The 24101-nt window shown below is 41.0% G+C and overlaps 1 protein-coding gene across 1 annotated transcript in view; it reads right to left on the minus strand.

Moving 5' to 3' along the window:
- Window positions 1-24101, minus strand: part of gcn1 (GCN1 activator of EIF2AK4) — a 128449-nt gene that overhangs the window by 35018 nt on the left and 69330 nt on the right. The window contains exons 28-42 of the mRNA XM_043716089.2: window positions 21731-21874; window positions 19666-19793; window positions 18741-18930; window positions 17968-18038; window positions 16522-16687; window positions 15759-15953; window positions 14572-14818; window positions 12792-12913; window positions 12419-12533; window positions 11211-11390; window positions 6350-6570; window positions 5987-6055; window positions 5485-5623; window positions 3683-3879; window positions 1654-1796 (exon numbers count right to left, since the gene is read on the minus strand). Coding sequence (XP_043572024.1) covers window positions 1654-1796; window positions 3683-3879; window positions 5485-5623; window positions 5987-6055; window positions 6350-6570; window positions 11211-11390; window positions 12419-12533; window positions 12792-12913; window positions 14572-14818; window positions 15759-15953; window positions 16522-16687; window positions 17968-18038; window positions 18741-18930; window positions 19666-19793; window positions 21731-21874 — 2327 coding nt within the window. The remainder of the gene's footprint in view (window positions 1-1653; window positions 1797-3682; window positions 3880-5484; window positions 5624-5986; window positions 6056-6349; window positions 6571-11210; window positions 11391-12418; window positions 12534-12791; window positions 12914-14571; window positions 14819-15758; window positions 15954-16521; window positions 16688-17967; window positions 18039-18740; window positions 18931-19665; window positions 19794-21730; window positions 21875-24101) is intronic.

Raw genomic sequence — 24101 nt, forward strand, 5'->3', positions numbered from 1 at the left:
ACGCAGGAGGAGATGGGAGGCAGTCAGACTTTGACTGCCTTCATTCCAGCAGCAATATTACACTTCAAAAGCATTGCACAATTTGCATATTGTCTTGAGGCTTCTAGTTCCGGAGTTTGAATTGCAGCTGAGCGATAGTCCCTTCTCCTTGCCAAGTAGGAGAATAGCAAAGTAAATTAGTGGTGACAGTTTTGACCTATCAGCCACAGCACAAATTAATGATGACAATTGCTCCTATGCTGGTTTTAACAGGCTTACCCCAATGCTGGACTACACTAAAGCAATCGCAGAAGTTTCAAACAGTTGAATCTTTACAAGAGAGGGTATTAAGTCTTATCAGATACAGTGATTTGCACCTATCAAACTAACAGCCTACTTATATGACACAAGGAGAAGAGGCCTGATCAACTCCGATTCAGAGACAAAATCAGCAGAGTTTTTTCCTTGGCTGTGTTGATAGGAAAACTCCAACTTGAGCACATGTCCAGCTTATAGAGTAGTAGCAAATTATACAGATGCTGGAATCTGTACTGAAAATAAAAAATGCTGGACATCACAGCAGGTCAGGCAGTATCCATGGAGAGAAAGCAAGCTAACATTTTGAGTCTAGATGATTCTTCATTCGAGCTGTCAGCATTTCTTGTTTTCAGTTCAACTTAATGAAGTTTGCAAATGGAACCCATGGGAGGAACTCTTAAATGGATAACTCAATTATCATTTTTCCTCTTCCCACTGGATGATGAGTATTATTTTGTATTTCTATAATGAATAAATAATGTTCAGAAATCTGTGAACATGTCCTTTCAAATCTGTGCACCAAGAGTGAGAATGTCAGGTGAAAAGTGCAAGGTTACTTTTAGGCCACTAACTGGGGAGAGCTGGAATGCAAAAGGGAGGCTTCAAGTGTCAGATCTCATCTGCATTTCAGCACTGTATTCAAACTTGGACAGCACACGTCAAAGTCGTGACCTTTGGTGGTGCACATGAGATGTTGGGGCTTAAAGGATTAAGTTATAATGGCAAGGCACATAAGCAGCTTATTTCTTTGATTGACGTCCAGGCATTTGAAATATCAAAATAAAAGTACGTCAGGAAAAGTTATACTTTCTGGTGAAGGAATCTAGAAGAATGGGACACGATCTTAAAATTGGAACTGGTTAGTCAAGAGCGAAACCACATAGGACAACAGAAATCTCAAAAACTCTTTCCTCTGGATTATAGGACAAATGGAGCTCTCAAGGCCCAGAATGGGACAGAGTTTTGTTTAATAAGGGTATCAAATGATGTGGACACAAGGTGGATAAAAAGTTCTTAAGGTACAGATAAGCCATGATTTAACCGGTTGGTAGAGTAAAGTCAAGGGGCTGACTTTCTGTCCATAAATTCCCAGAAACAGTTATGGCACAGGAAACCTAGTGTCATTATTAAATGAGAAATGCACAGGGCATTTATTCATAACTTCCCAATTTGTAAACTTGTTCACCTTTAAACTGTCTTGCACAAGCCGTACACCAGAATCATGGCCACTCCTCTCAATTTTCAAAACATAGTGAAATATGTATTTCCTTTATAGAAAGTATGATTTGAAATTAATAGTTACAATAAACTCTAACACAAGTGCTAGTCTAACATTAAGTACAAAGTCTTTGGTACCTGATCCGCCAGTTATCATCAAACAATCCCTGCTCCAGCTCTGGGAGCAGCAGTGCTATGGCAGTCTCTGCATACATGCTTATAATTCGCTGTCCAGCACGCAGGGCGGTATCACGAACAAATTCGTTCTCATCTGCAAGAGCCTATACAAAGCAATTCATATTAGTTAAAAATAAATAAGACTTCACTGTCATTATTGCCCTGCTGATACATTCATGCTGTAGTCTGTGCCTGACATTTGATCTCAACGCAACCACTTTTACACTTCAGCAGGAACTGGTTTCAACTTCTTGGCAAAACTAAGGAAGTGTGCTCATGCAACAGGCTCTCCTATTGTGCAGAATCACTGACGACAAGATAATGCATGAACTCTTATGCATGTAATAGAGCTGCTCCCCTGTGTGATACCAAACCATCTCCTACAGACAATTCAAAATTTTTTATAAGGAGTTACACTGAAGTGCATGGACTCCTCAAATGTAGCAGTGACTTTAATTACAAGAAACCCCACAGACCAATGATGAGGCAAGTGCCCACTTAATCTGTTGAAGGAGAGAGGAATGCTGGACTGGACAATGACATCACTCCTTTTTAAAAAAAAAATACACAACAACCGAGAGACAGGATCATAACTGAAATCTTAAGTACACAGAAGACCTGCACAATTTTGCAATGTAACACTGAATCAATTTGGAAGCACTGCTGTCCAACAAGTGAGGGTGTAAACATTAACTTTCTCCCTGAAGCAGTCCTGATCTCTCTTCAGCACAGGTTAATCCCTGCTAAAATGAGAAGCTTTTTTTTTGTAAAAGCGCAGCTTAAAATGTGAAGACAATTACCTTTTGAAGTTACCTAAAGAGGGCAGAAAAACAACTCAAAATGTGAATTTTTAAACAATCAAAACCAACAAGTTCGAGGTCAAGAAAGATGTGAAAACTTTAAAAATCTGAACACTGCAAAGCAAGTTGAACATCTTAGTCAGCCCAACCCACTGGTCTTTGAGTATTAAAAAGCACCCATTCAGTAACTTCAAAAACTATTTTCACATTTTACAAAGAAAAGTGTTTTCTCACTTTAGATCAAATTAATCTGTGCTGTCTATGCAAGAGGCAAGTTTTAGATTAAAATGTCAAGCTACTTAAGTTACAACAATCATGGCTGAAATAATTGACCTCAATAAAGGAACACCCAACCACATTATGGACTTATAAAGAAATACACCGCAATGAAGGACATTTCTCTTCAATCATAGTTCTTACTGAAGTATTAAAATCTAACTGCATGTTCACTCAAATATTCACCCACAAGTGAAGGGAAGGCTGGTTTGGATGTGCAATAGTTCTCCTACAGTCGTTATTGACACTCATGCACCATTTGCAAATAGACGATGTAGGTAGGCCGTATTCATCTGCCTCCCTCAAAAGTATGGATTTAAGTAAAAAAAAAATCTTAGGACAAAGCCTTAATCAATTCAATCACTTCACCTCTTTCTCCCATGTAAACCAAGACAGCCCTCATTGCAAACTGATATATATTAACAAGCCTGAGGACCATGTATGATGGATGGCAAAACCAGCTTAACCAATATTTCCATTTTCCAACTTCCTCCAATAGTTGAATGCAACCCCTGATTGATGCTGCTTAAAGACCAGAATTTGCCTGAAAACAGCAGTGCTTTTAAATCTCCAAGTATTGACCTGGTGGGCTAAATAAGTTTTACACATTTCCTACAGTGAAGGTAATTGATTTTTGGATACAGGTAAGATACTTACCTGGGATAAGTACCGTGTCAGCGTGGGTTTCCTCCCACAGTCCAAAGATGTGCAGGTTAGGTGAATTGGCCATGCTAACTTGCCCGTAGTGTTAGGTGAAGGGGTAAATGTAGGGGGGTGGGTTACTCTTCAGAGGGTCGGTGTGGACTTGTTGGGCCGAAGAGCCTGTTTCCACACTAAGTAATCTAATCTAATCTAAAAGTACAGATAGGACAAGGGATGACAACTGTTTCACCAATTTAGAACTGGCATTTTACCTTCAGAATGCAAGGTATGATGGGTCCTACATATGCTGTGAACTTATTTCCAAAGGTCACAGGCAGGTAGATGAACATCATCATGTAACCGTCACGGACGTGTGGGGCAATCTCCACCTTGCTGGCAGTGGCCACAATATCTGGCATGAGTTTTTCCAGCTTTTCAACTCCGAGTCCAGCCATTACTTCAGCCAGGCCTGAAATGCAAAAGGAAGGTATTAAAAACTTGATGGCTTTGCCTTTGATAGAACAACAGAATTTTGTGCAGTTTTATCATAGGATTTTAAATTGTATCTATAGTTCCAACAATATGTTAAAAAGAGTATGAAAATTCACCAATCATATTGACAACAAGTTGAATGTTAAATTTCCCGAAGTTAGTGTGATCTTCCTTTGGCAATGTAAATGTTCGATTCTCACATGACAAACTCAAAATGGAACACTGTTCCTGGACAATGATGCAGGGATGAACACTTCTGCACTAAAGCCTTAGTTCTGATATCACATTCTAAATTTTATCTCAGGCTAGATAATGAGAGGTTTCCCGGGTTATGACTCTAGAACTAAGTCCCACGATAAAGGGTTGTTCAATTATGACAGTAATAATAGTTATTGACTTAGCAGGTCACGAATATTTTAAGTTTTCGACCAAAGGCAGTAGATGCTCAGTCAATGAGCAAATTCAAGGCTGATATCAATTGATTCTCCTCGATTCCAAAACTCTATGGAAATAGGTATCGGACAGCAACGTGGAATTGAAGTCAAAGATCAAGCATGACCTTACAGAGGGACACAGCAGCTTCATGAAGCTTTACGGGCCACTCCAGCATCTACTTTGTATGTTACATCCATAAGGAAGATCTTGTGTCAACAATGCTCAAGAATTCATGCATGACAACATTGTGGTGTCGAGTGAGAGGTGTGCAGAGAACTTCTAGCCTCTAGCCATTGCTGTATGTCAAGAATTGTTTAGCAAAACCATTGGGTCATGCATGAAAAGAAAGCAGACTGAATGCGCAGGGTAAATATATCAACATCACCTGTGCTCTGCCAGAGAAACCATAAAAGAATGCTTGATGTGGGAGAGGATCCAGCTAAGTACTTGTAGGGCTTGAAACCAGATGCTGATTGCATTTTATGTCAAGAATAAAAAATGCAGATGAATTGTCAACTGCCAGCATAAGCTTTGATTAATTGATAAAGCAGAATGAACCAGTGCTGACCACCAAATCATAGCTCAAACATTTGATAAATCTTTTCAAATAAAATATGGAATAATTCATGAGCAAAAAGCAGGATTGATGCAAGTTAAAGTCAAATTCTGTTCAGCTCCTAATTGGAGACAAACTTCATGATGACAATTTAACAGAAAATTACCTGATAACTTAGATAAATGGGGAAGGGGTGGGGAGGGAGGGACAGAGGGAGGAATACGGAGGGAGAAAGAATAGTGAAAATCTGAGAAAAACAGCAGGTGCTGAAAGTCAACTTCAGGAGGATGTCACAATGGCCTAAAGACAACCTCTTGGCCACAGGCACCAGAGAAGCAGAACAAACCATTCTGTTCGATAAAATAAACTTTTCAAAGTTTCTGTTCTATAAAATTGAGCTTTTCTGAAACAAAGTTCTAATAACATTGAACACAATTAAAGTTGGAAAGAAATTATTCGCAATTAACTGTTTCCTTGTCTGGTGTCAAGAAAACTACTGCTGACATGCCTTTGTACATGTGGCTGAAATATGGTCTCCAGTTAATCAATTACTATAAGAACTTCCTCTTTTGGAAGTTCTGACCTCCTCACCTTGTGCAGCACCAGATCGATCAACCGAACTCTGCTCTGAAGCCAGCATCTCCATAAGCCAAGGTAGCAGGTCATCAAAACACGACTCGCCCATTCCTTTCACCATTGCCCCCAGAGCCTTTGCTGATACTGTACGAACCTGTCACATGACAGAACTGCATGAACTTGAGCACTAAATAAAATATTTCAAGTTTGTGCTTGATCCAACAGCATTAGTGTTTGCAAATTGAAAAAAGTATACAGGTTTAGTTGAAGCAACTATAACACATCATGGCCCAGCATCAGACTGATGGGTCAGGGTCAGCAACTGAGAGCAGCTCCAAGTATTGGATGGCTTCAAAGTAGTCCAAGCTGTCAGCCATGAGCCAAGACAGATCAAATCCTCAGTTGCTAATGCTTCCATTTGTCACAAACAATATTTTTAACTGTTAGTCTGAAATTGGTTCCAGGTTAGGTAAACATAGCCAGGGTTAGGTTAACTGGAGACAGTAAATATTCTTACCTCTGGAACAGGGTCTAGCAGAGATAGCTTCAATCCAGGCATCACACTGGGCAGATATGGTGCAAGATCCTGGAATCATATCAATGGGAAGAAGTCAACAATTCTAATTTGATGATAAACTTCATTTCACTTATTCGCTAACCGTGGCACTTAACAGTGTCTCTCCCATCATGGCATGTGATGGTTGTGATTTGTTTTAGATTAACAGGTTAAAATCTATCTTGCAGCTCCAACTTTATATCTGACCTAGCCACTGGATTACACATGTCTATTGTGCTGTAATTAATTGAAATTAAATAATTTTCAATAATACAGGAGAATGAGGAAGGACATGTTCATCATCTGCAAAATCACAAGCATTACCTTCTGGTCAGTAAGGGAATACATATTCCCAATAATTTGAGCTGCCATCTTACGGGTATCGGTAGATCGATCCTGGAATGCTCTTTGTACAATGGGCATTATCAGAGCCAGAGATGGCGCATCAATAAAGTGGACAAATTTGGTATCGAGCAGAGTCTGAAGGCACAACTGTGTCCGCCTGGATGGGTCCGTCAGAGCATCCAATAGAACAGGCGTGATTGCTGGATAAACAATTTAAAACATTCAGTTCTGTGCATTGCTTTCATTAGAATGAGTAAGTTAAGCAAACTAAATTGCTTTTTATATAGTTCATAGTCACTAGTATTGAAAACATCAGACACAAAGGACTGTATTTTGGGACAGGCACCACTCAACTATCAGACAAAAACAGAAAATCATCTTATTGTTAAACAAAAAAGTGCTGGTATACTCAGTAGGTCTGCCAGCATCTACCAGAGAAAGAGTTTGATATTTCAGGTCAGTGACCTACCAAAAGGCAGGATGAAAGGTCACAATTGTGAAATAGTAACTTAATTTCTCTTCCCGAATGCTGCTAGGCTGGCTAAGCATTTCAGTTTAGATCTCCAGCATTGACAGTACTTTGTTTTTGTTCATGTTTAATAGATATAATCTTGCTTGTGGAAACTAAGTGCAGTTTCTGTTTATCCAACGGATTTAACACTCAACTCTTTGAGACATAGCCCTTTACAGCATCCACAGTTCTTTCTGTTTTCAAATCCACTGACTCCCACAGCTACCTTGACTACATCCCCCACCCCACATCCTGTAAAAATGCAATCCCTTACTCCCAATTCCTCCACCTCTACTGTACCTGCTTGCAGGAGGAACAATTCTACGCCAGCTGTCCTCCTATTTCAAGGACCACAACTTCCCCTCCCATGTGATCAACATTGCCCTCTGTGATCAATGCATCTCTTCCACTTCCCGCACCTCCGCTCTCTAACCTTACCCCTCCAACCGCAACAAGGATAGAAGCCCCCTGCTTCTATCAGTCCTCACTTTCCACCCCATGAATCTCCAGATTATTGCATTATCCTCTGCCGTTTTCGCCACCTACAGTCAGACCCCCAGCACCAAAGATAGGTTTCCCTCCCTAACCTATTGGCGGTCTGCAGAGACCATTCCCTCCGCAACTCCCCTGTTAGGTCCAAACCCCCCACCAAACCACCCTCCACCTTCCCCTGCAGCTGCATGAGTTGTAAAACCTATGCCTTCATTTCCCCCCTAACCTCCGTCCAAGGCCTGAAAGGATCATTTCAAATCCAGCAGAAATTTTGTTGCACATCCATCCACCTCATCCACTGTGCCCATTGCTCTTGATGTTATCGCCTCGACATTGGCGAGACCGTGCATCAACTTGCAGAGCAGTTCAGGGAATATCTCTGGTCTACATGCACAGAACAACCCCACCTCCATGTAGCCAACCACTTCAACTGCCTGAACTCTCACTCCCACAAGGGCATAAAAATCCTGGGCCTCCTACACACCAAATCAAAGACACATACGAGTGGAGGAAGAACACCTCACCTTCCGCTTTGGGACCCTTCACCAGTTTCCAAATCTCACCAGTCCCCACCTCATCCTAGATCCAGCCCTCCAATTTGGCACCGCCCTCTTGACCTGTCCTGCATGTTCAACTTCCTTCCCACCTATCCGCTCCACCCTCCCCACCGACCAATTACCACCAATCTGCATCCACCTATCGCCTTCCCACCTACCTTCCCCCCAGCTCCACCCCCAAAAACTATATATCTCTCAGCCCCCTTCCCATTCCACATTTTTGATGAAGGGCTTATGCCTGAAACATCAATTCTCCTGCTTCTTGGATGCTGCCCGACCTGCTGTGCTTTTCCAGAGCCACACTTTCCAACCTATCATGCTCTATGCCAAGTGATAAACACCTCCCCGGTCTAATCCCACTTTCCAGCATTTGGTCCATAGCTTTGCATGGTACAGCACTCGAGGTGCATATCCAGACACCTTTTAAATAGGTCCAGGGTTTCTGCCTCAACTATCCTGTCAGTCACTTTCTGAGTGAAACCATTTTGCATCATCTCTCTCTCATATTTCAATCAACTATTTTAAATCTGGCCCCTAGTCTCATCTTTCTGTGTAGATAAATATGCCCTACCCATCCAGGCCCCTAAACCGAACACCTTCACATCTCAATCAGACCACCATTCAACCTTCTTTGTTACAAGGAGAATTCCACAGCTTATCGAAATTTTCCTCTCAGCTGCATTTTTCCAGGCCTGACAAACAACTTCTTAAATCCCCTTTCCACTGCAATTACATCCTTTCTGCAGTGAGATGACCAGAATTGCAGAGTCCTCAAAATGTGGCCTATCTAATGATTTGTACAGTAGCAACAAACGCTCTTTACTTTTATATTCTATACTCATAAAAGAAAGGATTTCAAATGCTTTCTCAACCACCTTATTGACCAGCCCTGCTGCCTTCAGGGGTCGGTGAACATTCACTCCAAGGATCCTCATTTGCTCTACCCCTCCCAACATTCTCCTATTCATTGTCTATTTCTTTGCCTTGTTTGACCTCCCCAAAAGCATCACCTCACTTCTCTAGGTAGAATTTCATTTACCACTTCTATGCTTACCTGACAAGATCTGTGATTCCTTCCTGCAGTCTACACCTATCCTCTTCACTATCAACCACACGGCCAACTTTTGTGTCGTCTGCAAATTCTTTTCATCACCACTCTCCACTTTTACATCCAAATTGTTAATATACATTTCACAAAGCAGGGAACATGGCACTGAACCCTCTGGCAAATTTGCCAATTGCAAAAGCTATCAACAATTGGCTCTGGTTTCCTGTGATTGGGCAATTTTGGATCTAGCTTGCTATGTTCCCATGGGCCTTGCTAAAATCTGTATGGACCATGCCAACTGCACTACCCTGACTAATCCTCCCTGTTACTTCCTCCAATATTCAATCTAATCAGTCACTTAGTTCAAGCATGATCTATCCTTAATAGGTCCTCGCTGACTACTCTCCATGTTTTGTAAGCGACAATTTAAGTTGTTTACAAAATTGGTTCCAATAATTTGTTCTGAGGTTGGCCTGTTATTAATAGGTTACTCACTCCTTTTTTAAACATGGATACAACACTAGCAGCCTTCCAATTACTCAGCACTGCATCTGTACTCTGTCAGAATTGAAAAATGATGACCAGACTTTGCACTGCTTCCTTCCTGTGCTTTCTCCACAATCTGAAATACACTACACATGGCCTTGCTGGTTAATACACTTTCAAGGATGCTTAATCCCCTGACACTCACTCTTCCCCTACAATTAGCATATCCAATAATTTAGTTTTCCATCATAACTAAAACGTTTGTATTAGCTCTCTTTCGCGGAGACAGAGAAGCATCAACAAAGAACGACATCTGCCTCCAGATGTATCTTACTTTTTTTGGTATTTTATGAGCATTATTCTTTCCTTACCCTTATATGCGAATAAAACTTCTTTTGATTCTCTTTGATTTTGCTTGCCAAACTTTGTTTTTCTAAATTTCTTTTTGATTTCACTCTCCACCCAAATACATAAATGTTGAGTAACAGATAGAAGAAATAGAGTTTTTTTTAAACCACACTGTGGTAGGGGTCTGGACCCCATTCCCTGAAAGGGTGGGAGAGACAGAAACTCTCATCTTATTTAAAAGGTGCCAGGAACTGCAAACAAGACTATAGACCAACAGCTGTAAGGTGGGAAAAGATAACACTATTGGCTGGTCAGACTGGATGGGGAGAATGGCCTTCTTCTACCCTGTGAATGCATAGGAATAGGAGTAGGCCATTCAGCTCCTCAAGCCTGTTCTGCCAGTCAGGTGATTTGTGGCCTAACGCCATATACCTGCCCTTTGGCCTATATCCCTTAATATCTTTGCTTAGACACAATTTATCTGTCTCCGATTTAAAATTACTAACTGATCAACATCTACTGCCATTAGTGGAAGAGAGTTCCAACCAACTGCCACCCTTTGTGCTTCCTAACATCTCTCCGGAATGGTCTGGCTCTTATTCTCAGACTATGCCCCCTAATTCTAGAATCCCTAACCAGTGCACATAGAAAAGGTTGATAAAGATAAGCTATGATTCCATTTCTATTCTACACTTTGTGTAAAAAGAAAGATTGCCCAAATGTGTTAAGAACATTGCCAAAAGTGGAAGGGGGAAAATAATCACAAAATAAGGTATAGTCCAAATTAGCCCAGTTAAGCAGTGCAAAGGGATGACATGACTTTCCCAAGATAACACCAACAATGCATAATGCCCCAAATTATTCTAGATAGGATGTAGTTCTATCATTTTTAAACAAATTTGTTTTGCACTATGCATGAGAAAATTTTCCGTAGGGAATAGGGTATATAATTTAAGAAATACAGTAAACTTTTTATTAACCAGCACCTATGGGACCAGGAGTGTACTGGCTGATCAAAAGATCCACAGAATCAAATGTTAAAAACACACTAAGTAATTGAGATGTAATGCAAAGGGTATTTACATCACTGTTATACTTTATTTACAGTATAAACCACGTAGGCAATAATGCAACTTTGCCTTAAAAAAAAACTTATGGGCAGAGAGCCTTCTCATTTGCACCCTCAACTGACCATGTGGATATTGTGGAGATAGCAGTATGACAATAAACCTACAGTATTTGAGGTATATACCCAGTATTTGAGGTATATAGTTTTTGCTGGTTTATTGAGAGTGTCAGTTAGAACAAAGTTTGCAGTCTATAACCTGACGACTAGTAGATAATGATTGACATGGGTCATCAATTTTCTACATACAATGCCTTGCACAGCATACTCACCCAGGATCTCAGGGTTTCTGATGACTGAACCAATCTGCCGCAGGGCTTGTTGTCCTGCCTTCTGCACCTTCACATGAGAGTCAGTCAGCACTTCAGTCAGCTTGGGCACGATGCTTGGCAGGCAGGATGACAACTGCTTGGGAGCACAGTATGCCATAGCACCCAGTAATTCCACAGAACCTAAAGGTACAGAAACAGACAGTTTAAGGGTGCATCTTGGCAAAAGTTTGCCAGCTACCAAAGTCATACAAGCTCAAACAGAACAAGTATGTTATTCATCTCAGATACAGATACCTTCAATACAGATTTGCATTTGGTGCACTAGGAAATTAAGATAGGAATATCATCTTAGACTCCAATAATTTAGGTGGGTTTTGGGAGATTGTGACATTCTTAAACATTAGAAACGCATCCAGAAATTAGTCAATTTTAATTTCTAATCAGTTTAGAGTTACAAGACAGTAGGAAATAGCAGAGAAATGGGTGGCATGGTGGCTCAGTAGTTATCACTGCTGCCTCACAGTGCCAGGGACCTGGGTTCAACTCCACACTTGGGCAACTGTCTGCGTGGAATTTGCACATTCTCCCAGTGTTTGTGAGGGTTTTCACTGAGTGCTCCGGGTTCCTCCAACAGTCTGAGATGTGCAGGTTAGGTGGACTGGCCATGCTGATGCCCAGTGTCCAAGGATGCGCAGGGTAGGTGGATTAGCCATGGAAAACTGAGGGTTACAGGAAGAGGGTGGGGGTGGGGTCGGTCTGGTTGGGAAGCTCTTCGGAAGGTTGGTGTGGATACAATGGACCTAATAGCCTGCTTTCCGTGCAGTGCAGATGCTATGGATCAATGAACTGCACATCACGCTGGCTGTCCTCTGTCGGCTGTTGGAGCCACTTCATGATCAGGAATGGATAGGAGCGTAGAGAGACCCAAGAGTTCCTTAGAGAGTCCAGAAGAACATTCCTAATGCTCCTGCTTCCACAGGGAAAGTAAAAAGATAACCTAACCGTTTGGACTTCTAGCTCAAATTCTCTTCCGCACCATTTCAGCTGAAAATCCAGCCAGACAGTCAGGTTAAAATTGCAAGTAGGGGCCAAATGACATCAGGTGGTTCTAAGATTGATGCGTAACCTGGACAACTTTAGCAGATCATCAGTCCAGTTCATGGCAAGCCAATAGAATTAAAGCAGCCCCTTAGTGTTTGGCCAAATACCTGCTTTAGTTCTCCAAGACTCCTCTTCTAGAGCAACCAGCAGTGAAGGCAATACTAGCTTCACACCATGGGCACTCAGATTACGCATGACTGCCTTTGCAGTGTCATCAGATGCCTGTAGAGAAAACAAGTTGCAGACATTAGGATATCAGTAACTTTGAAAGCTGCAGAGTAAAGCAACAGTAGAACCAAGTTATACCACTTTTCTATAGAGAAAACTGATGTTTCATCTGTAACCTTTACATAATTCATAAAAGTGCCTCAAATTAGGTCTGTATTTTGGATATTTAATGACACGAGCTATGCATAAAAATTGACAATTCACAAAAAGTCACTTTCATATAGCGTAGACATGAATACAATATGCACTGACCTCTCGGACATACTGGTTTCCATCCCCAAAACATAAGAGCAAGTGAGGGAGTATGTGTACTACGTACGGTTCGAAGAGTTTTCCCAGCATATTGCACAACATTTCAAAGGCAAAGAGAGCACCTACCAAGGAATTTGAAACAGAGTAAATGCTTCTGCAGGAAAAATACCAAAATAAGAAAGTGAAAAATAGGGACAAAAGCAGACAACGGATTGGGTGAAATACAGTTTAGCTTGCACTTGACTGTATTTAGTATTATCTATAAATTAATGCTGGTTTTCAGGGATGTTGCCAGAGGCATTTACAAACAGTTCTTCTACAATGCGATGGTTGCGTCTTGTGCAAGCCCGTGTTATAGAAAAAAAATCACACAATAGAAAGAGCGCATAAAGTGTTGGTGATGTAATTGCGTTACAACCAATTAACATTTTAAAAGTTTGTGTTTTAGAAACGTTCTGAATTCATCAATCTCGTTACTGTGAATTTGCATTGACAAAACTTATGTTATAGCATGACAACCTGTACAATTAACCCTATACTGAATCTGAAGAACTGAAGGTACTGCAGTGATACTGGTAAGTTAAGACCAAATGCAACATAAATCTACTTTATTTAAGAGGGATTTTATCGCAGAGTAGTAACATCCCTACCTCTGGACAAATCCTATCAGTTCCAGAGGTTTGTCATAATATCTCTGAATCAGTTGATTAGAAGGTATTTTTTTTTAATGGGAAGCAATGGCCTAGAAATATTGTCACTAGTTTAATAATCCAAAGAAGTGTTCAAATCCCGGTGATTTTGGGGCCTTTCTGGTGCATGTAGTAGTATCCCTACCCCTCGACTGGGAGGCCTGGATTCAATTCCCACATGGAGGTGTATAACCACATTTTTGAACAGATTGATTAGAAAAATACGTTAAATTTTATAAAATCTTCTTTGAGACTTAGTGCAAATATCCACTGACATTTAAGCACAGGAAAAGGCCATACTGCCCATTGTGTCTGCCACTGTTAATTCCTCACTTCAGCCAGCTATTGTTGTGCCATTTATGAAGCATATTTCTCTAAAACCCTCTTTAACAATGATCAAACCAGTTTCAGCAGGAATTTACAGCAATGCAGTCCATATTCTAACAACACTATATAAAGAAAATCTAACCCGCTTTTCAGGCTTCTACTGTTTGTTGGAAAGGTAGGATCCTTGTTACCAATTTACCAGCCAGCGTGACTCGGTTTTTGTTACCTGTTCTGAAGCTCCTTGGTAACTGAAGTTTTTTTTTAAAAAGCAGTTTTCCGCTCAAACATCTCTCCCTTTCCATTCAAAAATATAGTTACTGACCGATGGAACTTCATCAACAAACATAAATGCTAATGACACTGAACGTGTTCTAAAACTGGGGGATGATGCTGTGGAGAACACAAGAGATGGACTAAGCAAAGTAAAGTTACACTCTGCTGCACCAAAAGAACAAAATGTTGGATTACATGATAAACACATGAAAATAAAAATGATTTCCCCAGTCAGCTTCCAGTGAGATTGCTGTCATTGGGCCAAACCGTTCTCAATAACGTCTCATACACAACAGGAATGAGGAGAACTGATGACTGACCTCTGTATAGAGCAGTGCTGCTGTTACATGGATGTGAAAATGAGCAAGTTTCGACATACTTGGAGCTAACCAGCTTGCAAAGACCTTTGATGTTGTGGGTGTTGTTTCTATCGCCTTGGTTATTATTCAATACAGTTTTTAACTTTAGAAATAGACAGATGCTCATCTCACCTTCCCGCCTCCGGAAGTTCTTCTTGTCCTGAATGGCATCAGTTAACGTTACCATTATTTCCTGTTGCTTCAGGGAGAGAATGCCCAATCCTTTCACCAGCCCAGCCAGTCCATATGCTGCCCCCTTCCGCTCAGCATATTTATCTGACTCCAACAGCAGCTGCAGCAGCTTCTGAACCATTCCAGAGGCATCATCTTTGATGGCAGGAACCAGTGGTGGTAAACAGCTGGCAACTGACTCCTGAACCTGTTGCACCAAGAACATTCACTTCAGCCCGGAAAACTACATTAAACATTCCAAGAGGTTCAAAAAAAAAGTGTGGTATTGGAAAAGCCCAGCCGGTCAGGCAGCATCTGAGGAGCAGTAGGTTGAAAAGCATATCGACTCTCGAGCTTTTCGAGCACCCCACTTTTTGGCTCTGATCTCCAACGTCTGCAGTCCTCCTTTTGTACATTCCAAAAGGTTCTGCTACCAATACATCTCATACTTTCACCAATAACTTTATTTTTAAAAGAAAAGCTCAGTTATGTAAAATGGGTTGCTCCAAAAAGTATCTTTCATGACTTTGGTGGGTCCCAAAGCACTTTATAACCACTCAAGTACTTTTGAAATGAAACCAAAATACTGAACATGCTGGAAATCTGAAACAAAAACAGGAGAATTCGGGAAAAACTTAAGATCTGGCAGTATTTGTGAACTTCTGAAGAGAAGTCATGACAGGCTTGAAATATTAACTCTGTTTCTGTCTCTGCAGATACTGTCAGACCTGCTGAGTTTCTCTAGCATTCTCTGTTTTGTTTAAGTACTTCTGAAATATGGCCACTGATGTAGGAAACACAGGGGCAATTTGCACCATAGCAAGATCCCACAAATGATGCAAAATCTGACAATAAATATCGATTAAGATACCAGTAAGAACGTCCAGCTTTTCTTTGAATAGTGTCAGGAGATCTTTTACACTCACCCAAAGACAAACTAGGCTTTGTTTTCATGCTTTATTCAAAAGATGGCATGTGACAGTAGGGCATTCTCTCAGTATTACAGTGGTGCATTAGGCTAGATTATGTACTGCTGCCTCTCACTTATGAGTTGAACCCAGGACTCTGGCAAGAATGCTACCATTGAGCCCAGGACTATCCCACTGTCTGAGTATTTTTGAAAGTATTTTGATAGTTGAGCACATTACCTGTTGAGAAGGTGTGGAGAGAGCAGTGATGAGCTTTGCCACAATGGGTTTCACTTTGGGATCACTCTTGTCTAAATGCTTTGCCAGTGAACCCATGAGAATGACCACACTCTGTCTCACAGCATCATAGCTAGCATCGTTCGGTGCATTCCGCAGGAATTCTTCAAATACCGGGAGGAGTGAACTAACGTTATCCTACAGGGAGGAAGGTACAGTACAAGTGTTGGAAATGATTTGTGATTTGCTAGATTTCTGTTATATTGTAAACAGAACCAATACACTAATTGTTAACATCCAAGAAGGTTAGCTCCACGTTTAAATATTGAAAAATGAACACAGCAAATTCTACTGACAGCCAGATAATCATATTTTTTGAAAATGCAATGCTGGTTGAGATATAAATTTTGATCAGAGCTCCTCTGTTTTTCTTAAATAAGGTGATGGACAGGTGGAGTGCTCCTTCACTACTACACTGGACTGTCAGCCTAGACTGTGTTTAAGTCCCTGTAGTGGGATCTGAATCTACATCCTTCTGATGCAGAAATGAGAATTCTCCCAACTGAGCCACATCAAACAGTGCTCTTAATTTCCTGGTTTATGGCACCATTGCTGCCTACAATATTGCTGTGAAGTACCAGTTCTTAATACAAGACTCTAAACAGTAATTGTTAAAAATTAATTATTCACCACAGGTTATACACAATTAAACCAGCATACTCAAAAGCCACAAAAACAGGTTATTTTGGAGAGCAGACAGATCTACCTTTCCATGGGTGTTCAGTGCAGACAGAGCTGCATCCAACATGCACTTCCTAACTTCTGGGTGACGGTCATTTAATGCTTCAGGTACAAAGAATTGGAACAGCAGCTTTATCTGAGATCCATCCAAATATTGGGAAAGATTGTTCAAAGCCAGAGCAATCCCACACCTTCAATATAAATATACTTTCATTATATAAACAGTATGAAACTGTCTTCACTTATGCATTCCACTGACTAAAGTACTGTCAAACCACTAAGTAAATTTGCATAGCTCCCCAAATGGAGAGTAGTTAAATGCAACTGGTGCAGAATTCTGACACAGAGACCAAAGGACCGAACTTGCACTGGTTATGATCATTCGTTTTGTAAAAGGGAAAATATGACCTCAACGTGAACAGTCTACAGCTGCTCCTAAGTTTGTAATGCAAGTAAAAGGGCTCCTGTACTGCAGTGGTAATAAACCCAGGCCAAGCAGGGGACAAGTCTCACCCGCTCCAAAGGTGCGCTCTGACATATCTGAACAGGTTGATTACAGAGTCGGTCAGCCTGTGAAGCCTGGAGGGGGACCTCGCATCTACATGGAGTAGGGACTCTGGTGGTGGCACGGCGTGGGCTGGTGTTGATCAGAGCGGGGATCCTGGTGGTGGCACGGTGTGGGCTGGTGTTGATCGGAGGGGGGATCCTGATGGTGGCATGGTGTGGGCTGGTGTTAATCAGAGTGGGGATTCTGGTGACGAGAGGCGTGGGGGTTGGTGTTGATCGGAGCGAGGATCCTGGTGGTGGCACGGTGTGGGCTGGTGTTGATCAGAGTGGGGATCCTGGTGAAGCCTGGAGTGGGACTGTAGCAACAGAGAAGGAAAACTTGGACTCCCTAAGTTATCTTCATTTTTCATTTTATTTTAAGTTAATGAGAATGGTATCTACACACAGTGACAGTACACTTTTCACTATTTTTATATTGAAATCGCATGACAATAATTGATTCAATTCGATTCAAACTGATTCAATTTAATTCAATAAATTATTGAGAATTTAGCTCAGCAACAATAGTTTCTCCAGTCAAATATCTTATCCATGATGATTACCTTGCACACTAAAGAATAATCATTTAGGTGGGTTACTGGAAGGAAGCATGTAGCAATGGAACTGATGACCTCCAAATCACACAGCATCTTTACTTGGGCACACGCTGTCATTGCACTATAGCTGCTGCGTCAAAAAATCAAAGATCTCCCAATCCTATGTAGGCTACTGATCACAGTGTTATGGGCAACGAAAAGTTAGCCCTCTCAGTGGCACTTACATTCCAAAAATTCTAAACGCAGCTCAGATTGAGCTCTCAGGGACAAGAGAGAGTTCAAGAAGGGGAGAGTACAGGGGGGCTTTGGAGAAAAAATATAGCATTTCATTTCAGCTAGCTTATACCATCAAATTCTCAATACAGCACCTGGCTTCCCACTGATCAGGTGGAGATTCCGAAATTACTCGACCAAGGGCATCCAAGACTGGCGGTGGCCTCTGAACAGAACAAAAACAATTAGTTCCTGGTAATTACTAATAAACCTAAGTACTACACAGGGAAATAATAAGTGTGCAAAGAGTGCAAGAAACATAGAAACAAGTGTTCCCAAACAGTTTCCTCCTGTATTTTACTGAACTAGAAAATTACATGCCCTGTAGACAAATCCTAACAGTGAAGAGTTCCCACAACCTTAGACCTTTGTGCAAATGAATTGACATGGCTTAATCTTCTTTTGTGAAACTTTAAATCTTAATTCCTTGTTTTATTCCACTTACAATCATGTATGCCTGATCAACACTTCTCTAATTTTAAAGAAATTAATTTGAAAGGATATTGGAAATTAACATAGGTCATTTAAACTTGTTCCTTGTGCTCCATCACATGGAACATACACTTTCTTCTTTGACTTGAGCTATTTCTTGACCGGCTACAAACTTTAAGTCTTCAATATGTTGTCTGCTTCCCATTACACGAAGAACTAGCATCCTCTTTTGGCTTTGATCAAACCTATATAAGCTTCTACTGTTGCCAAGTTCTCTTCAGCATGCTCTGCAGAGCTAGCTACAAACATATCAACTGTTCTACTTATTCCTTTCTCTACTGTAAGTTAGTAATGATATAACTCCAGCAGTCTTGGCTTCAAATTTGCCCAAATGCCTGGGCATCTTTTTCCCTACACTTTTCCAAAGTGAACTTACGTAAAGCTTCTCCTGATAAATTTCAATCAGCTTGGCCATCACTTCGGCAGCTTGGCTCTGATACTGGGCCACGGCGTTAGACAGGGCTGCTGCTCCTGCTTGGCGTATGGCATCCTCGTGGTATATCACATCTTTAATCAGCAATGAACACAGGTTTGGCTGCAGCTCCAACCCCATTGTACTCCACAACCTAAAAAGATTACAAAGATGGATTGATAGACAAACAGAAAGGCAGACAGTGTATAGAGTTCCAAGTCAGATGTGGAAGCAGGAAAGCTGTAGCTCCATTATTTCTTTTTGACAATTTAATGCTCTCTCAAAGGTATCAACACAAGCCAAAGAATTATACCATAGGCACCAGTTCCTTCCAGTACCTCACCAATGTTCAATTTTCGGGTGAGAGTTCTGGCTGAGTATTGCTTCGAAGGAAGCAGGACAGCCAATCCAATCTCCTCACCTCATCAACTGTCCTCTGACTTTCATATGACTAGATGGTGATCACAAGGAGCAGGAATGCTGATATCTTTACAACCCATCCTGCTGTAGTCTATTGCTACACTCTCAGTAAACTAACCCAGTACAAATCTGCATTTCATTCAAGTCATTTCATGCATGGCTTAGTTGTGCATTATCACTGCACACGTTCTTTGCAATTATTTACCACATGGCAGACAACAGTACTGAAATTAAAATAATCACTTTGTTAATAGCAACACTTCACTTGTTATGCATTCTCAATTTATCTGAGGAAAAGATAGTAAATGGGTTTGACAATAACTGGAACTTTCAATTTCTTCTGATCATGCTTTTTATCTTTAACTAGCAAAGATATATCATTTAACAAACTAGACTATGAAGTCCACATTAACTTCCTCAAACGAACTGTTAAATCACCCAGTATTTCGCAAATAAACTGATCCCTCACTGTTTAGCCTGCAATCTGGTCTCCTCGTCCACATCAAACTGGGAAACCCACAATCGGCGCAGTAAGTTCAATCCATTCTTCTCATCACTATCTGGGGTCGGCAACACCATGTTCATCTCCAACAGACCCTGCAAAACAACCAGAGACATAGGATAACTCCCATCATTTTGATAGGAGTTATCAAGAGAAATTAACTGACATTATCATTACATCATGCAAACACAGGCGAGTACAGGAGTGTTCACTGTGACTCAACAGCAGTTAGACTCACACGAGTGTGAGAAGAATGTGTTTTCCCAAGTAGCTAAGTCGTACCTGCAGATGAGATATTAAAGAGGGGTCACATTGACTTCTTGGATGGACATAAAATATTCCATTGTACCTTTTCAAAAATGAACAGAGGAGCTCTTTTCTTATCACTCAACCAAAATCACTAACAGATTTTAATTAGGTATTCGCACATTTCTGTTTGAGGGACCTTGCTGTGAACCCATTGACTTCTAACTATATATGGGGTAACCAGAGTATTGCTTTAGATATAATGGGAGATCCTGTAGGCATTGAAAGGTGCAGTAGAAATGCACACTTTTCCTTCACTGCAGATAATCCAGCCAATCAGAAAAAATCTGCCAGAGGAAGACACCAAAAACTTAAAAGCATGAACAAACTGGATGATACCCCCTCAATTTTTTTTTAATAGGGTTTGTTCTAAACAATGCCCCGAATACTACAGACAGAATGTAGTACTCAGTTGGAAATGCACTAAACACAAACAGCAGATGAAAGCTACTTCCAAGTCAATGCAAGTCGGGAGGAATGTGAGATAGTGGTGGGTCTAAGATAACATCACAAATAAGAGGACAGTAAATTCAAAATCAGTAGAAAGGCACTCTCAAACTCAGACAAAAACATTTCTGGCCTCTCGTCCTTCCTCTGCTGTTGCCTCACTATTGGCAGTTGCTTTCAGCTTATTGGACCTCAATGTCTGGAATTCCTTCCCATAACTTTTCTGCTTCTTCACATGCTTCTGAAGACTTTCCCCAAAATCTATGTGGCTCACCGGCGTTTGGCGACAATCCTAAATTCGCTTTTGACAGGGCTGTCATTTTAAAAGAACACCTTTGGCACCTTTTCTACAATGAACACCCTCTTAATATGTCCTGCATAAAGTTGTTGATGCAGAAAACAATGATAGAACAACAACTGTACTAGATTTAGCTAAATAATCAGATTAGAACATTCACTTTTAATAAAACAAGAATGTAAGGTCTTGGTGCTGCCTTGTCAACAGCTTTGAGTTTAACCTTGAATATACTGGCATATAATGAAGGTGATGCACAAGTAGAATGAATGTCAGAGAATTAAGATCATACCCACAGTAAGTAACCTAATATTTACCCTGACTCATTTACACTCCACAAATATAGATGCACCAAAATAGTACAATAGAAAATATGACAGGTCACTCTTACAAGCAAAGCAGTGCCAAGGCACTTGCTCCATCTTGTGAAGCCAGCAGTGATTACTCATGACACACTGCTCCAGACCACTGCCTTGGTGATGTCAAACAAAAGCAACTTACAGTTAGGCATACTTTAAAATAGAAATATGTGCAAAGCTGCTTCACAGAAGTGCAACCAAATAAAAACTGTCCGAGAGATTAGGAGAAGAGACCAAAAGCTTGGTTAAAGCATTGGATTGCATCTAAGGGCCTAGATATTGTAACTCTGCTTACACTTCAAAAGCACTTAAACAACTGTAAAGCACTTTGGATGTTGGTCTGTTTTGAAACAATAAGAGATTAAATTAGATGTTAAGGGTGGGAATACCAGATTGCTAGACCAAGACAGTCATTAAGGGTGACGGAACAAATATTGAGTTGAAGAGTTCTTGGAAGACTCCACAGCAGGGGATAAGGAAGAGATAAGGCTGTGATTGGTAACTGAATGCCTTGATAAAAACATACAATTTCAGACACTGTGAAACAAGGAACTAGTGCAGCAAGCCAACTCTTGACCCGTATCCATCTGCTACTTGATGGACATATTTATAGCAAATCTTTTACCCTTAGAGCAGCATCTCGCACTGCAGAACAAGGCGACAGTAAAGCTTGCAACAAGACATCAATCTCCTCCTGTTCAGCGTATGCACACCCTTCCTCACCACTGCTGCTGGCACATAACGAAGTCAGTGTATTCGAAGCTAGCACCTAGAAAAACAGACACAATTTAAATATTTCTTAAATAATGGAGATCCAAATACATTCTTTCAATTTACCTGTTGCTTTTCTGTAGCTAGGAACCTCTGTGGCAATCATGTTACTTATTTTATACAAACAGTGCCTAAGAACTTGCAAACCTCGTATCAACACAGTTGCTCACTTAGCTTATTAGTAACACACTTACTCAATGAGTCAGAAGATCATGGGCTCAAATCTGACAACAGGAAGATTTACAGTAATATAGATTGACACCAAAGCAACACAGAGGGCAAGTGCAACACGATAACAGTTGGCGTTGTTTAAATGAGTTAAACTGGTGCCCTAAATAATCACTCAGCTGGATGCAAAATGCTCCAAGGCATCATTCAAAGAATAGCAGGATGCTCTTGGCAACCTTGTGAATAAATATCCCTCAACCACTATGAAGTAGATTATCTAGTTCCAAGTAAAGCTTATTGGACTCTAAAGTCAACTCTTGTTCCTCTTGACACGTTTGCTGCCAGACCTGCTTAGCTGAGCCTGTCTAACAGATCGGAGATTCTGGTTTCCTGTGTGGACGAGGGCAGATTCTGTGGGGAGTATGAATATACTGCCTGTAGCATTTTGATATAAGGAGCAATTCAAGAGCTTGAGGAAAGACAAATACAGTTGTAATCAAGATAGTACAATCAGGGGAAGAGACATTGTTCTGTGTGGCTAGGATGAAGAATCCCAAAATCTGCCTGGTGCCTGGGTTCTGAGAAGCTCATCCAGGCTGTAGAGTTACTTGGAATGGCAGAGGAAAGATCCAATTGTCGTGGTCTATGTAGGTACTGACTACATCAGTAGAAAGAGACTTTTCCAAGGGAATATGAGCAGCTCAGGGCTCAATTAAAAACCAGAACCAAAAAAGGTACTCTAAGGGATTACCATGTCAGCCACGAGCTAATTGTCAGATTCAAAAAGGATAAAGAAATAAACGTGTGGCTCAATAATTGGTGTGGAGAAATGGGTTTGAAATCATGATACATTGGCACTAGTCCTGGGGGAAGGAGGAAGCTTTTCCAATGGGATGGGTTCCAGCAGAAACCAGGCTGGATCCAGAGTCCTGACAAATTGCATATCTAAGGCTAGGGATAGGGCTTTATCAAAACAGTTAAAGGGGATGAGGGCTCAGGAGAGCTTACTAAAGTTTTCAGAACAAGTCATAGGACAGAGTATGGGAAGGGTCAGAAATCTAATTTCAAGCAAAGCAGGTAAGGGGACAAATGAGAAACGGGGGCAGTCAATAAAGTACTGAGGGAGTTGTATTTATATGCGCACAATATACGAAACAAAGTAAGTGAGCTTGTAGGGTAGACTGAAATTGGTGGATACAATACTGTGGCACATCACAGAGACATGGCTGCAAGAGGATCAGTGCTGGAACTAAATATCCAAGGATATGTCTCCAATCAGAAGGACAGGCAGATGGGCAGAAGGGGTGGGATTATCTTGTTAGTAAGGAATCAAATTAAATTGATAGCAGGCTGGGATATAGGGTTAGCAAAATCTGTATGGGTAAGCAAAATCTGTATGGGTAGAGTTGGGGAACTGCAAAGGACAAAACACCTCAATGAAAGTTATGTACAGGTTTCCTAGCAGTAATCAGGATGTTAAAGGTTTGCATAAATATGTGTCGCTTGGGTGCCAGTTGCTGTAGTTGTGGGTATGTTCATCGAGCTGGGAAATTGATTTGGAAATGTTTTGTCCCGTGTCTCGGTGACATCTTCAGTGCTTTGCAGCCTTCTGTGAAGCACTGCTGTACTGTGTCTTCTGGAATTTATTTGGTTCCATTCCTGTTGTTTCTGGTTGCTCATTCTGGTGGCCTGTATATTGGGTCTAGGTCTATGTGTTTGTTGATGGAGTCTGTGGATTACTGCCTGTTCCTATTGTGTGCAAGACTAACATAATTTACAAGATTCCATGCAAAGACTGCACAAAAGCACTATATAGGACAAACAGGCAGGCAACTAATAATCCTCATCCACGAACACTAACTAGCCATAACCAACTCCCCCTCATAGCTATATACACAGATGACAAGGATCACAAATTCAACACAATCATCATAGGACAAGCTAAACAGAAGACAGCCAGAGAATTTCTACAAAGCAGGCACTCATCCACAGACTCCATTAACAAGCACATTGACCTAGACCCAACATACCGGCCACTACAATGCACAATCGGACTG

This window comes from Chiloscyllium plagiosum, unplaced genomic scaffold (genome assembly GCF_037043375.1).
Source record: "Chiloscyllium plagiosum isolate Xiang-an unplaced genomic scaffold, Cpla_swu_hap1 HiC_scaffold_24, whole genome shotgun sequence".
Lineage (NCBI taxonomy): Eukaryota > Metazoa > Chordata > Chondrichthyes > Orectolobiformes > Hemiscylliidae > Chiloscyllium > Chiloscyllium plagiosum.